This window comes from Episyrphus balteatus, chromosome X, assembly GCF_945859705.1.
Source record: "Episyrphus balteatus chromosome X, idEpiBalt1.1, whole genome shotgun sequence".
NCBI lineage: Eukaryota > Metazoa > Arthropoda > Insecta > Diptera > Syrphidae > Episyrphus > Episyrphus balteatus.
In genome coordinates, this window is record NC_079138.1 from 3087875 (window position 1) to 3105132 (window position 17258).

The 17258-nt window shown below is 29.3% G+C and overlaps 1 protein-coding gene across 1 annotated transcript in view; it reads left to right on the forward strand.

Moving 5' to 3' along the window:
• The window catches only part of LOC129920549 (Na(+)/H(+) exchange regulatory cofactor NHE-RF1), a 28869-nt gene extending 17363 nt beyond the window's left edge, over positions 1 to 11506 (forward strand). Inside the window, exon 2 of the mRNA XM_056001869.1 lies at positions 10000 to 11506. Within this exon, the coding sequence (XP_055857844.1) occupies positions 10056 to 11048 (993 nt within the window). The 5' untranslated portion in view covers positions 10000 to 10055 and the 3' untranslated portion in view covers positions 11049 to 11506. The remainder of the gene's footprint in view (positions 1 to 9999) is intronic.
• The last annotated feature ends 5752 nt before the right edge of the window (positions 11507 to 17258 follow it).

Genomic DNA, 17258 nt, shown 5'->3' on the forward strand with positions numbered 1-17258 from the left:
ATTGGAAATAAAAAATTTTTGATATCTTAAAATCTAAGTGGCCAACAGGTTTCTCTAAGAAAATTGCAGTTTGCGCTTTCGATTTGGATTAAAGAGCAACATATTACGAAAAAACATATATGTTTACTTCGGATTAAACATCAAAAAGAATTTCATTCAAAATTAGTTTTTGAGACTTTCACTTTTTGCGTATTCACTTGCCGAAAGTGAAATAGGTGTTCTGCATTTTTTCACTCATTTAGATTTTCTAATCGAATTCGATTCACTATGTTTCTGTTCGTGAATTTGGGGGCTTTTTTCAATGAATCTGCAATTGCAGTAATTTCACTTTAGAAACAAAATAAAAATGGAAGATCCTTCAGTTTTGACAGTTAGAAGCAATTCGAAGTTTTCGAAACCGATCGAAATGAAGAATATTGATATTTCATTTCACGTGAAATTGAAAAGTGATTTGAATTCACTTTCGTTTGAATTGCGGAACATGGCCGTATATAACGAAAATATTGATGAGTATAGCCCAAAACTCTTGAAAAAACACTTGGTACTCTGAATGTGAAAGGAGGAGACAGTAGTACGAATCTGTCGGGAGCAGTATAATGCTACAATACCACTTTCAGTACCGCAGCACAGCGTTTAAATCTCGACCAAAGATTAATAAAAAGAAATGAAAATTTTTTCGCACATTTACCCTCTAAAAAATTTTTGAAAAATTTTCCAGCCCCCTCCAAAAATTTTTTTGGATACGCCACTGATGTGCAATGCAAATTCAAATGATTAAATTGCTTCTTTAAGTTTATAATTGCTTACAAGTTTCAAAACGAAAAGCAATCTGATTTAAGTTTAGTTTTTTTTTTTTTGTTTTAACTCCTTTTTATAGAAAAAGAAAATTACAAGTCTCAGTTTTTGTTTATCCATATTTCAAAAAACAAAATTTTGACTGGATCAGTTTATTTATTTATAAGAATTAATTTATTTTTCTTGACCAGTGTCCTATGGGACATTTAAATATGATTCACGAAAAAAAAATTTGCTACAGGTATGTTTAGCATGATTATGATTATACACTGTTAAAAATGTTGGCATAGATTCTACCAAAATTCAAATTACATATGAGGCAACAGGCAACACTAAACTTTTATTTAAATTTAATCAGCCCTATCGGCAATCTCACTAGAGAAATTTCCCCGGGAGTAGGTTTTCTCTCCCGGAAATTTTTCTCCTTATCGGCAATCTCCATCGGAATTTCGTTTTCGAAAATTTTTACAACTCTAATTTGATTGTATTTAGTGCACAAAAACAATTAAAATGTTTAATAGTCAATATTTATATAATTTTTTTCTTTGGTGTTGATTTGTGGATTTTTATTCAATAATTTTTTTTATTTTTTGCCCATTAGTTTTGTGTTTTTAATTTTAATTAAAGAATCAATCAATAAAGTTTTTTAAGCTTTGTTTTTTTTTTTTTTTTTTGACATGAAAAACAAATAACTGAAATAAATTGAGGCATTCCACATAATTTGATCATTTCTTCGACCAAAGCAGCAAACTAATGCTCTCGGAATGGTCTCCTTTAGTTCCATACTTTTTTTTTTTAAGGTTTTCTTATATTTTATTTTTGTCTACTATTTTGAGTTATCCAGTTGCAATATCATTTGCTTTTTGTTGGATTAAGGAAGTAAATAATTTAATATTTTTAACAGAATATTTTGAAAGAAAAACACGTACATTTTGGCTTCAAAATATCTGTTCCCCATAAAAAATATGATAGAAATACTTCGGGGGAGAAACTTCATTCCCGATAGGTATTTTTGTGTGGGAATTTTTTCCTAGGAAATTTTTCCATTCAAAAAGTATTGCCGATACCGATTTTTCGGAATAGAGAAATTTTTCCAGGGAAATTGTATTGCCGATAGGGCTGAATATGTACTTTAAATATATTACATTTTTAAGCCTTAAAGCTGAAACACAATCACGCTTTAGGGCGTCGCTTCGTTGCGTTACGTTGAGAAATCCTCGAAGCGCGCTTCTGTCACTTTGACTTTGAACAGCTGATTGCAACATAAAATCTGCTGTCAAATAAAAAAAACACAGTCACTCACAAAATTATTGGGCCAAGTCTTTATCTTGATTTAATTGTGGAAAAATGAAAAAGGATATTAATATGTTTAAAAAATGCATAGAAATTTGTTTATTCTTTAATCCTATAGTTATAAAAACAAAACCAATCAAAATATATTGTTTTTAACAATAAAACTCAGTCTAAAACATTATTAATTTTTTTTTTGTTTTTAATACGTAAATTGTTTTGATTTAAAATATCTCGATGTCGTTTTTTTGTGCAAAAACTATATAGAGAAATTAAAAAACACACATAGTATTGCAATAATTAATTTTTTTTTTTATTCACATTTGGCGCAATAATAATGTGGGTGACTGTAACTATGTCTGTTAAATGTCAGAAAGCTTTTGCTCGCTTTCTTACGTTTCCTTACGTTTGTCAAAAAAAGCGTACGTAAGAAAAGCGTCATTGTGTGAGGATACACAGATTTCCTATAGTTGAACTTTTCGCAGTTGTCAAAATCGACGGCAAAGCGTGATTGTGTTTCAGCTTTTATATACATTTTCTTTTAAATTTAATATTTTTGTTTTGTTGGCCCTCAGTGAAATTGTCTGAAATTTTAGTATGTTGTTCTCTTGAAGCCCTTGAACAAAAGTCGATATGGGCAGAAAGTCGAAAAATGGACATTTTTTAAAATAACGTTTTTTTTTCCGATGACTGTCTCAAACCTTTTAAAAGGGATATCAAATCTCTATATTGTGTTTTGCACAATTCTTTAGTTGAATCCATAGTTTTTTAGGGTCGCTGAAACCAAATCCGAAGTATGTTTTTCGGGTCGCTAAATTCGAAGTGTATTTTGTCCTATCACGTCAGGTTTTCGAGATAACATCAAAAAAGAAACGAACATATTTTTTTAAGTTATCTTGAAAACCTGTCGTGATAGGGCAAAAAAGACTTCGAATCTAGTTTCAGCGACCTGAAAAACATTTAATAAACATAGTCGCACTCCCAGATAAAAAAAAGGTTTGAGACAGTCATCGGAAAAAACGTACTAAAATGGAAATATTTCAAAATAATTTTTGCTTAGTATTGAAAGGCCTAATTCCAAAGTTTGCCCTTAAAAACTTCGATAGAATTTTTCACCGTGTACTTAACATTTTATACAATCCATTGATTTTGTTACTAATCTAAAAACTATTTACTTGTAATTAAAATAAAGGTGTATGTTACTTTAATTAACACATGGCAGTGGCGTAGATAGCTTTTCGCTAAGGGGGGGGATGGATTTAGTTCGCAAATTTTTTTTATAGTTTTAATAATGTTTCTTCGTATTGTTTTTATTCTCTTTAAATTGGAGAAAGTTCTTTCGGTGGTTGACGTTGAAACCAGCAGTGTAACTTATATCTTTAATAAAATATATAAGGGTACTAGGAAAACTTTCTTCAGGGCAGCTATCGAGGGCTTTCAATGAGTTCATAGAGGAAGTATTATTCCTTCTGATAAAATATCTCTTCTGATTTTTTAATTCTTCACACAGAGAAAAATATGACCAGGACCACCTAAAAACTAACAGATTTTCTTATTGAACTGTTTTATGAAGAAATCTTATTAAAATCAGCAATTATTATTAAATATTATTTTCATGGAGAAAATCTTTTTGAAATTTAGTAAAAATTTCATAATTTCAAATTTTTCAACTTGGCACTAGAACACAAATTGTGACCAATATTTCTATAGTGAGTTGGTATAGGTGGCAGATGTGCGACTAGAGAGTTAAGGTCTTCAGTTCGATCCCCGACCATGATCGTATTTTTTTTATGGTATGACCCTACAAGTGCATATTTTAAAACAATAAGGAAAACCCGATTGTTAAAATAATGTTTCCTTCTTGGATGAAAACCATAAGGAAATCTTATAGTTCTTGTTCTATTTTACGTGGTCTTGTTTTCTCGGTGGAAGAATAGAAGATTGTCCTGCAGCCAAATGTTTGGTAAAACTCAACAGTTTCATTAAATTCTTTAGCTGCTTTGTCTATTTCAGACGAAGAATTCTTGGAAAGAACCAAAATCCTTTCTAGTATGTTTTCATGGTTTCTAAATTTTTCTTCAAGGCCCATTATTTAGAAATCGAGAAAAAGGTTGAAAACAGTAACACGAAAATATTCTTTTCTGTACTTTGAACCGAAGGGTTCGAACGATTCTTTTGTCGCTTCACTATTCTCTTATGTTTGAAGCCTATGTCAAGGACTTCAGTTATTTTTTTTTTTTTTGGAATCTACAAACACTTTCGAAAATGAGTCGTCTTTTGCCCGTTTAATTTTTAGTTGATCCCTTAAATCTTTGGCGAGATCCAAAGCTTGGACCAAGTCTAAATTCACTCTTTAAAACTCCGACTTAATGGCAACGAGAGTTGGTAAACCATATTTATAACCTTTAAGCTAATCAAAAACTCGAAATCCATAGCGTTTTTTTTCAGAGTGTGTTTCTTCAACTTATTTGTTCATGACTGGTTATGTTGTACAATTATCGATCCCAATCAATGGGGGGGGATATATCCCCCTAATCCCCCCCCTATCTACGCCACTGACACATGGTCCTCTATAGTTGTTGTACTATATTTCTACTCACGAGTAAACTAATGCCTCCAATGGAACAGGGCTAATGTTTGCACCCTTTTATGGCTATTGTGACCCGTACTCTGAGTTTTTCAAATAATAGGGTTAGGGTAACTTGACATTATTTATAATAATAACACTGCCCAACATACAAAAATTTTCCAGACCGTTGCTTATCATTATTTCTTACTTATTTTAGGGTGTTGATTCCGAAAACTTCATTAGTTTTTTCCAGAGATCAGAAATAAATCTCAACCTTTTGAAAGGTTCCTTAATAACTCTTATTTGTTGCCAATTTTAATAAAGGTCATAAAATAACCTTTATTTTTAAAAAAGAAAAATTTCGGTCAAGGTCTGAGAGAAACCTTTATTTTGTATTTTTTTTTTATGTTTCGGTCAACCAGTGAGATTTATCGCTGAGAGAAAAAAATATCAATTCCTAGAGACAGGGGAGTGGTGCCATGTGAAAGCTGAATTCTCAGCTACCCGATAGTGGTATAATCGGGTTTTTGGATTTTTTTCAAAATTCCGAGAAAATCGCGTTTGAAAGTTGGGGTAAAATTTTTTTTCGAAAAATCCCCGAATCTTTGAACGCTCCTAGAAGCTAAACCGCTTGAGAGCAATTTTTGGGAGTGATGCCAAATGATAGCTTGTGTCATGAGCCTACGCTTTGCACATTGTCAGATTTTTAAAAAAATCATCTTCCATGTTAAACTGCCACATCATACCTATTTTTTCAGAATCGGGCTTAACTTTTTTTTTACCTTTAAGTTCTCCCGGTTTGAGAACGCGTGCACCTACAGGGATGGGAGTTGTACCCAAATGTAGGTTAGAGTCCCCGCTACCTTTTGGCATCAAAAAACTTTTTTTCATTTTTTATTCAAAATTCCGAGTTATAGCCGTTTGAAGTTGGGCGGGCGAAAATGCTTCTGGAAGCTGAACGCTTTGACCTAGATCCTAGACATCCTTGTATTTCTGGTCTCTGATTTTTTCTAGCAGCTCTAGTTTTTAAAATAATCATACCTGAAAATGCATAGAAATTCATACAATTTTTTTTTTGTTAAATTTTTTTTTATTGAATTTTATTTTACTAACTGAACCGAAATACATTAGGTATATTACAAATAAATTTTTCCAGCAAAAACGCTTGTACTAATAAAATCTAAAAAATTTTATGAAATTTACCCCCAAAATGTGAAAAATGAAAATATCTTTAAAAAAAAATAGAGCTCCTAGAAAGCAACCAGTGTGATTAGAGTGAACCCAAATGCATTAGGTTTGACAAAAAATTTTCTGGAAAATGTTAACAAACAGTTAAAATAAGCATAACTTTAAAATTATTACGATATTAACCCCAAAATGTGGAAAACATAAATATTTCAAAAAATGCAGCTCCAAGAAATAAATGCATGCGATTTTTAGGTTTACTGATCCTAAATACATTAAATTTAATATAAATTGTTCTGGAAAATTTGAATAAACGCTCAAAATAAGAAAAACTTCAAAATTAATATGAATACTAGAAGCTGCTAGAAGGAAACCAATATGATTTTTAAGCTCACTGAACCCAAATCTACAAAATTAGATATAAATCTTTCTGGAAAAACTTAAAAATTTGAAAATTGTTGGCCAGTGTAATATCGCTGGCTGAGAATTATAAGGGTATTTTTACATATGATTTTTACATTTCATGAAATCTTATGGAAATGATCTTTTTTCTAACTAAAGTAAAAATAAAAGATCTTTTGATGTTTTTGCTGGTATTGAACAACAGGGATGGAGTCGGCTAACTTGATAGTCAATTTTGCTCCATAATTCGTCGTTTTTGACTATCAACTATCGACTATCAAGTTAGCGGACGGGCTTTTGCTTAACAGCAAAGAATTTTTGTATCTCGTTCTGTACTCTTTAAACCAAAAAATTTGTACTATCCAACCTTAACTTTTGCAATAACTAATAACCTAGATATTCTTACATCATATTAAAAGAAGTCACCTTAGTAACCAAAAAAACAAAAAATAACTAATTTTTAGTAGTATTTGGAAAATTGAGTATTTTTTTTTTCAAAGGTCAAGATTTTACTTTTAACCGTAGTGAACTCTTCGTTATTCATCTTTACAATTATATTAGTTTATTTCTATTAATAGTTTCATCGAATAAAACTTTTTTTTTAACTTGAAGCTAATTTACTTACGTTATACATGGAGACAAATAAGCAACTTAGAATCAAGATGATACTCCTCTAAAACCCAATCCTCTTAAATTAATAAGATTTCTAATAAAAATAAGTAAAATTTGTTTAAACATTTTTAAAATCAAAGTGAACTTCATTTTAATAAAAATTTTCTTCTTAAGAAAATTTATGTGTAGATACCTGCTAAGATTGAAATGATTTTTCATTAATTTTATGTACTTATTAAAATAAAAAGATTAAAAAAACTTTAAATTTTTTTTGGCATACATTTTGTACCGTAGATGATTGTTTTATGACGACTGTCTTTCTGGCAAAAAATCATGCAAAAATCCGATTGATTTAATACAAATTCTAAATGTTTTTAGCATGTCTTTTTTCTGTGTACCTAATTCAACAAAAGTAGGAATTGTTGTTTTCTATAAATGCAACAACGTGATTTGTGGTATTTTGTTCTGTTATTTAAAATAGATTTTGACTGTTTTGTGCAAAACTTTAATAAAATTAAATTAAATCAAAGCCTATTTCACGATGAATTCACTTTTTTCATATAAAATGCATTTATTACATGTAAGCTCTTTATAACTATAAGGTTCTATGTTGAACATAGAACCTTTTTCAAATTTTTTCACAAATTTTTTCATAAAAAGGTTCTATGTCATTTTTTAAAAATGCTCATAGAATCCTTTTTTGTGGTGAAATTAATATTTTTTTTCATGGTTTTATGATTTTTTTAGGGTCCTTTATAAGATTGCATCAATACTTTACTGCTATGTAACTATTTTATCCAAAAACCAGCCTTAAAAAACTTTGAGATCGATTTTCTCAAAACTAAGGTGAGTTGACATACAACCCTATAATTCTCAGCCAGCGATATGTCTGTTAAAATATTTGAATTTTTCAAAAACAAATTCATAATTTACCATAAATATGTTAAAGCCATCTTGATTAAAATTAAAACAAAGATTTAAATATGTACCTAGATACATTACATTCTATATATATATTATATGTGCATTAATAAATGTATATTGAAATATTGCTTTATTTGCGTTCGTCGACTCTATCACAAAAGAACAAAGACAAAAGAGATTAAGCATTAAGGGACTTCTGGGAGGGAAAGATGATGATAGCTGCTGAAATGATTCTGGTTCTCTTCTTTTATGATCGCTCACTATCAGTAAGACTTCATGGAGTCGGAGAAAATTTTTAATTTATGTCAAGCGCCCTGGTACCACGATAAGAAGGTTTTAGTTCAAAGTTTTTTACCTCTTGATTTGATATCATTGAAAAAAAAAAAATATTAAGTGCATGTGGAAGTCGCATGAAATAGCGCAATTAAGTTAAAAAAAAGTTATCAATTAAATTGAAACTGATAGGAAGGAGAGTTTCTGTACAGAATTAAGTTTGAACTTCACATAGTTCTTTAGGCTTACGAACGAAAGTTAATGTTTAGACGATTATGAGACATGCCTTGAGCTATGACTTATCTGACGATTCGATCGAAAAAAGAAAATAGGTTGACTTATTTTTTTCTGGTCAATGTCCAATAGGGTGTGTCAAAATGCAAAAGTATGGAATTTTCAAATGTAATATAGCTTTTAAAAGTTGCATTGCTTATCAAAATTAAATCCTGCGTTTACAGTTTTCATTTTAATTAATATCTTTGGCTCGCTCAAAATATAGAAAGAAATCTGCACCGATTGGATACAAATCTGCACCGTTTGGATACAAAAAATATATATTTAATATTTTTAGGCTTTCACTTGAAAGATAATTCCAAGAAAAAACTTTTAAGCTTATATTTGTTGGAATTGAACACTTAGTAAAGAAGCTGCAAAATAATAAGTCAAGGAAAAAATCATTTTTTCATATAAAATCGTTTTTTTCCTAACAACTTCAACCGATTTGAGCGAGCCAAAGACGAACGATATTATAATTTTTGTTTACATACTATTAAATTTCAGACCCTAATACAACTTTTGACCACTATTACATTTGAAAATTAGGGTACTTTTATTTTTCCATACAAAAGTGACACACCCTAATGTCCAATTAGTGGTCGTATTTGGCTAATAATATCTGTAAAGTGGGAGCGGGTCAAAATTCTGACTTCAAAGTTCTGGTTTTCAAAATTCTGCTTTTTTTATTCTGTCTATAAAAATTCTGATTTCTAAAATTCTGATTTTTAAAATTCTTCTTTTCAAAATTCTGCTGGGGAAGCGGGTCAAAATTCTGTATGATGTAAATTCTGTATAATTTTGTACGATCATAATACTGTGTAATCAAAATTTAGAGAAACTAAACAAACTACCAAAATATTCTTGGAAGTTTTGAATGATCATATGGTTTGGAGTTTGTGATGGATCAAAGTAATGTATGTACCTATAATGTAAAATTGATAAAAAAAACTGTATTTTGAAATACCGTACAAACGCTGAGAAATCGTTTTTGTAATATACTTTTTTACATTACCAAAACGATTTTACAGCATTTCAAAATACAGAATTTTTAAATACAGAATTTTGAAATGCAGGATTTTGACCAACCAGAATTGAAAAGAAGTTTGAATTACATTTTTTTGATCATACAGTATTTTGTGCAGACAAAATTTTGAAATACAGTATTTTGACTTCTGCTTCATTACTTTATTTTTGAAGATACATCCATATTTGATAAATTAATAAATCAATTTTTTTTTCGAAATATTTTTTATTAAAAAAAATTATATGCATTAAAAAAAATGACAAAGTAAGTAAGTAATCAAATAAGCAGAACATTTTGTGAGAAGATGATTTTACAGAATTCTGCAGAAAATTAAAAATTAGCATTTTCAAAACCCTTTCTAATTTTTTGCAGAATTTTGAAAAAAAAAGAATTTTGACCCCAACCCCTGTAAGGTTTTATATCAGGACCTAATTAAAATTTCTAAAGCAAAAGCATATCAAAAAAGACGAATGAATCATTTTGATATCTGAATTAAGAATTTTGCTTCTATAAAGCTTTACAGAAGCTTAGTCTTAGTCGGGTAAAAGTTTGGTTCTAGACTTCTTTTTTTTTGTATAATTTTACAAACAAACAAAATTCACAACTAATTTTACTATTGATATTTATAAAATTCTTTTTTCATTTGCAGAAAATCAAACTTACATTGACCAATCCAAAAAAAAAAATAAAAAACCACTTTTCAAAATGGAAAAAATCCAACAACCAAATTCACCAAGTTCAAAGAGCAATAATTCAAATTGCAATACAAAAAATAATGTATCACCAATACCAACAATTAGCGGCGGCCGCTATTGCCATATTGTTAAGAGACCTGATTTTGATGGATATGGATTTAATTTACATTCGGAAAAAATTAAACCTGGTCAATATATTGGAAAAGTTGATCCAGATTCACCAGCCGAAGCAGCTGGATTAAGAGAAGGTGATCAGATAATTGAAGTAAATGGTGTTAATATTGGAGTGGAGACTCACAAACAAGTTGTCCAAAGGATCAAAGCAATTTCGAATGAAGTTCGTTTATTATTGATTGATAATACGGAAAATGTTGCAGATGTTAAGAGTCAATCAATTAATAGTAACAAATCTAACAATCATAATAATCATAATAAAAACTCTACAACAACCCAGATACCAAACTCTCCAACAACAACAACAACAACATCATCAACAGTAACAATAGTTCCAATGATTGTAGAAGCAACTATGGCTTCCGGAGAAAATCAAAAAGATGAAGTCACCAGCATAAGTCTGGTTAGCACGAAAACTCAGTCAACTTACAGCAATAATCCAACAGTCGATGTTACCGATTTCGATACCAGTGAAGAAATTCTTAATAACGGTCATCCTGTAACAATAGCCAATGGAAAATCATCTGAGTTATCAACTTCAAAGGTTTCCTCAGAAGATGCCCCACCAACAACAATAATAACAACATCGTCACCGCCGCCGCCACCACCGCCCTCTGAGCAGCACATGATGATGATGGATTCATCAAACAACAAGTCACAAAATACCGTTACCGATGCCGATGTCGTCCCTTCGCAAAACAAACCTGGTCTAAATTTAAATTTAACTGCTGCAGAAATGAGAGCAAAACTGTTAGCTAAGAAAAAATTCGATCCGAAAAACGATAGTGTTGATTTAAAAAAGAAATTTGATATAATTCAAAAGCTTTAGAGGGAGAGAAAGAAAATAAGAGAGAGAGAGAGAGAGAGAGAGAAATCCTAAGTTGAAAATCATATATTGAAGATTATTCTCGTATTACACCAAATCTAGTTTCAAACAAAGTTCGCATAAAACTTGAATATATATATTTCATCCATTCTTTTGTCCAAAAAAAAGAAGAAATTAAAACAAATAATAAAAAAAAAAGTTATAATTTCAAAGTAATCTCAAAAAGATTTTGCATTCGCATTCAAAAATTGCTTATCTTAACTCAAAATATTTGATAATCCCTTATAATAGTATTATTTATTATAAAAAAATGAAATTAAACAAAAACAAATCTAGATTTCCTGCCATTTTAAAATGAATAAAGAAAAATTCCGACCACATTACAAAAAAAACATGTTTTCTCGAAATTCATTTCAAGTCCATTTCGATTACCAACTGTCAAAAATTTTGAGTTAAGACAATTTTCCTTTTTTTTTAAAAAGCGATTATATGTAAAAAAAAAAAAAACAAAATTCGAAAAAAATGCAACAAGTTGCCATTTAAATTATATTCTGTAATTAAAAAAAAATTAATGAAATCATTTTGTTCCATTATTCTTATATAATATATATCCTATAAATTTGTATGTTATTATATTTTTACACGTTTTTTTCTTTTTGTTTTTAATTTTTGAATGTTCAGCAATGATATCGCATAATATGAATACAAAATGAAACTATCAAATAAAAAAGCACAAACTGATATAAAGAAAGAAAAAAAAAATATATATATTTGTAAAATAGTTATACCAGTTATAAAAATGTGAAATATAATTTAACAAAAATATATATATGATTGAGGTGTTTCAATTTGTTTTAATATTACTTTATGACGTGACACGTGTTAAACATTTGGGTGAGTACATTTATTTATTGTCAATATAATAATTAGCAATCAATTTTTACAACCATTTATTTTCACAAAAAAAAAAAAATAAAATAATAATAAAACAAGAAACAAGTAATTGTTTAGATACAAAATAAACCGTATTTTAACACGTGCGTTTGTTCGTCGGTTCGCGTCATTTTCAGACATTTTTGCACGTTCTTAATGGCTTGCATTTTGTAATTGTCATTTATCATTTTCTAAAATCGATCAATAGACAATGCAAATTTCAACGGTTAGGAAAATCAGGGACGATATCATTGTGATATTTTTACTCACAATTTTATAGTATTTATTCAAGCATTACTCAATATAAAGTGAATTTAACTTGATTGTGTTCCGGGTGTGACTTTATTAAACGTCTAATTTTTTAAATAATAATCTTGTTTGTGTTAATTATTTTTCGAGTGTAGTACATGAATGTTTATGTTGAGTCATAAATCGATAAATAAAAAAAACAATCAATGAAAAAGTTACGGGCGTGACATTATTTGACAGTTTATCCTTCAATTTTCTGTATTAATTATTTCATTATTATTTGATTATATGGAAAATTTTATTTCACACAAGAAAATAATGCCTTTGTTCTTCCCACAAGATATCATCAATAAAAAAGAATAAAACGCAAAAAGTACAGAAATGGACATTATGAGGATAAAATGCGCCATCTCTTTTTTTTTCTCTATAGTGTCATATTAACTCGTTTTGACAGTAAACAAAAAATCCTTGGACGGTGTTTACATTGAAATCATAAGGAGTTTGACAAAAAAAATTGCACGTATTTTAAACGCATTTAAAAAAAAATCATACTTCCCTCCCAAGTAACAATTTTACTTGCATAAGGTCCATTTTGTTCGATTCGACGAGCTATAGTTTGTATACGTTTAGTTTAACCCCTTGTAGCCCCATGTGACATTTCTGTAACAAACCGAAAAAGATCGCCCAAAAGCTGTAAAAAACATATTTTTATTCTTTTAAAGCTTCTTACACAATCTTTAAGAATTGCTTTATCGAAATAATGCGCCATATTTCTAATAAATAGCACCAATAGTTTTTAATTGGCAGTTTATGTTGAAAGTTCGGTTTTTTTTGGAAAACAAGCAAATTTATATAAAAACTACGAAATTCAGAAAAAATATTTTTCGTGCATAAACTAACGGGATTTTAGGAATGCGCTTAAAAATAAATATTAGATAGCTTTTTGTTTGAATTTTTGCATTTATATACAAAAATAAATTATTTAAACTTTTTTTTTTACTGCGTAAATTTCGAAATAACTAAGCAAATAATGAATTTATTGAATTTTTAAAAAATACGTGTTTTATTATAGCTAAAGCCCTTTCGATTGACTTTATTTATTTTAAAATTTACGATGTTGGGTTACAAGGGGTTAAGGCTTACTTACGCAAGTCATCCATTTTAGAAAAAAAGGAGGTCTCCTTAAGGCTATCTGGAAGTGTTTAGAAGAAGCCTTGTAAATATAAGTTAAAGAAGACCTTTATAAGACCTGTTTGAACCGTTCTAAAGAAGCCTTCTATTTTCAAGTGACAGAAGGCTTTCATAAGACCTGTTCCAAGAGGTTCTTGTAAGTATGCAATGTTTTCATCTCTCAAGTATGCAATGTTTTTCACCAATAAGTATGCAAAGCTTTTATATATATGCAGATATGCAATGTTTGTAACGCTTTTGAAAAAACATTGCATTTTTATGTGAGGTTTCAATTAGCTTCCAATTTTCCATTCATCTTTAATATTCGAGTATTATCTACTGGTAAGGTGCTGGCTTGGTATGCAGAGGTACGTGGGATCGATTCCTGTCCGGGCCATGTGATGAAAATAAAAAAATGTGTTCTTTTCAATTAAAATAATATTCTCATCATTTCAGAACAACAGAAAAAGCAGTGGAATTTCCAAAAAAGGAAAAGAAACAAAATAGGAAAAAATTAAAATAAATAAAACAATATGTAGAAAATACAGAAAAAATCAAAAGAAAATAAAAAAAATGAAATAAAATTCAATTAATTCTTTATTTTTATGCATTTTCTACAACACCTATAACAACTTCTATAAGGCCTTATTATAACATCCTACGCAAGTAATCCGGTTTGTGCATAAGATAAACCCTCTGCAGGAAGACCTCCGTAAGGCCATTTTAAGCTGTTTGTCACAAGCTATTAGCTTGTGGATTACCTGTGAAGGAAAGTCCTATGCAATTTCGGTCAAATGCGCCAAAATGATTTGCATAAGACCTGTCCTTCTTGTTATGAAAGCCAAAAAATAGCTTGCATTGACCCTTATGAAAGTTAAATTGTTACTTGGGCTTGGCTACCTTTTATAAAAAATGTCAAATAAGTTTTTTCGATAGATTCAAATCAATATAAAATACCTTTTATTTTTCTTTCTTTTTCAAAAACTTAAGAGCCACCACCACCTCATTAGTTTGATAATATATATCGAAATGCTGTTTCATGTGATTGTCAGGTTGGCTAGGTACCTACTTCAACACCAGAGTTTTCATAAATATTCAACATTCAAAAAATACCCCTCCCAAGGCATTTATACTTAAAATAAATTTTTGGTTCCTGCAATCAACCCCCAGGGAGATTTTGTTTATATAGTTGTGAACTCATGAAGTTCAATTTCAATCCACTTAAAATATTAATATTATGGTTTTCTTTAATTTGAAAATAGATTTTTGAAAAACAATGTTTTCATAAAGACCAGATGAGTAGAGTAGATATTTCATATATTTTTCTGAAGCATTTAAAAATCCTCCCTGATGCTTAAAAAATTTCCAACAACCCCAGATTATAAGTGTACTTATGTTTATCTAACTTCTTAACTATTTTATTATTAGATCTAAAAAATAAAATTTCAAAACAAAGCAAGCGCAGCAGACAGCTAAATTATATAATTTGTCAGAAAAAAAAAAAAAAACAAGGGGTCACAAATGTATAGATACATTGAGTCAATCAACAACACCAATGTATTGTTGATAAGAAACAAAAAAAAAAACAAAGGTCACGACTGGGTCGCACGTATTTGGTCTCATGTCTAATTCTGAATACTATACATAGACGGGATTTACGAAAACTAAAATAAATATATTGGATGAGGAGGGGGGGGGATTAGCAGAGCCGATTATTTCTGACTGCAAAGTTTTTCAAATTTAATATTTGGCAACACTACCTCTCCAATGTTAATATTTTAAAGTTATGCTTATAGAGCAATAATTTATTATTTGACAAGACTGTGAAAGGGATTAACGACAGATCTTAGTACCATCTAGTTCTCTTAATATCACTGGTCTGCAAAATGTATCTTTTTTTTTTCTCCTTCAAATAATTGTTTGAAACTATGAAAGATTTGGTTTCCGAAAAATTCTAGCACGTATTATTTTTTTTTTTGAATGATTTTTTTAAAATATGAGTAGATTGTAGAAAATAACCCTTAAAGATTCGGTTGACCTTGTACAAAAATAAAACTATTAGGGTTGGGGTCGAAATTCTGTATGTTGCAAAATTCTGTATTCAAAATACTGTATGCCAAAATACTGTATGTCAAAATTCTGTAGGTATGTGCAAAATGCTGTAGGAACAAAATTCTGAAAGTCAAAATTCTGTATAGCAAAATTCTGGTTGGTCAAAATTCTGTTTTGTAAAATTCTGTACGGCAAAATACTGTATATCAAAATTCTGTAAAAATGCTGTTTCTCTTACAGCATTTTTACAGAATTTTGATATACAGTATTTTGCCGTACAAAATTTTACAAAACAGAATTTTGCATGTCAGTATTTTGTTCATACAGTATTTTGACGTACAGAATTTTGTATTTACAGTATAATGACGTACAGAATTATGGTATTACAGTATTTTGACCCCACAGAATTTTGTCGTACAGAATTTTGACAAGCAGAATTATGACCCGCTCCCTTAAGCTCAAGTTTGGACCACTTATTTCTAATAACATGATCTGTCATATGACACCAAATTATGCATTTATTAAGAAAAGTTTAAACACATTTTAAGATACTAATTGACAAAAACAGCAAAAATATCGAAATCATGCAGTTTTTAGTAAATCTCACATGAAAAAAAAAACACCTTAATTAAGGAAAATGTAAAATATCAACGCCTATTATATTTAAAAAGTAAAATAGGTAAAGAAAAGCATAATAAAATACATTAAACAAAATTTGTTCGTTTTTTGTAATTTTATATACTATTTTCTATTTAGAAATATCTTATTTGTAATAAACCATTCGATAAATTGCCTTGTTTCTCTTAGAAACAAAAGTAAGTTTTTGATGTGCTGAGTTAGAATCCGAAGTCAAAATAATTCTATCACGTCAGGATTTTGAGATATTCACAAAATCAAGTTTTTTTTTTTTTTTTAATCTCAAAAAAAAAAAAACTACTATATCTCAAAAACCAGAGCTGACAGTAATTTTTTGAGTTGGGATTCAAAATTAGCACACTAAAATATAATAGAAAAGTATACTTTTGTTCTAGGGAGAAAAATATATGAATTTTTAGAGATCAGTTTCTTTATGCTAAGATATGCCAAACCTACTAAACATACATAAATTAAAATATCACGGAGAAGAAAAGAGATATTGAGAAAATTGAAACTGAATTTGAAAGAAAAAATCAAATTCTTTCATAAATTGTAACATTTTTAATTGAAAAAGATTACATTATGCCAAAATATTTCTTCGAAAACAGCAAGAAAATGGGTTTTTGAGATTTTCTAACGGGAATATCTAAAAAACTTGACGTGCTAGACCAATTCTGACTTCAAATTCAGAATAAGCATACAAAAACCCTTTAGAAAAATATAGTTTTATTAAAAGGAGGATTTTCTTGCAGACCAGTGTAGTATTACAATTACAGTTTTGTTTGCTATGGTGTGAATCTACTAAGTGAATTTTTGTGATTGAGAAGTGTGTATTTCAAGTACAAAAATTTCACCCGTAGAATATTTGTTCGGCCATACGAATGGAATTAACATGTTTCTCCTAACTGGCTTACTGTTTGCTACCAAAATTTAAGTGAAAAAAGAGCTGTCGATTATATCAGCAGAACAGAAAAAAAAAAAACAGTTCAAAATAGGTATGAGGAATTTTTTAACTTGAACAACTTTTCGCTCAGAATTTGCAATTGGAAAAAGTTTTACTCCAATTTTAATTGTATTGTTTATTCAGAAACAACATATGTAAGTCAGGTCTTCCCAATTCTCCTTTTTTTTTTTGGAAATTTATCATTTTTGTTTAGTTAAGCCAGAAATTCA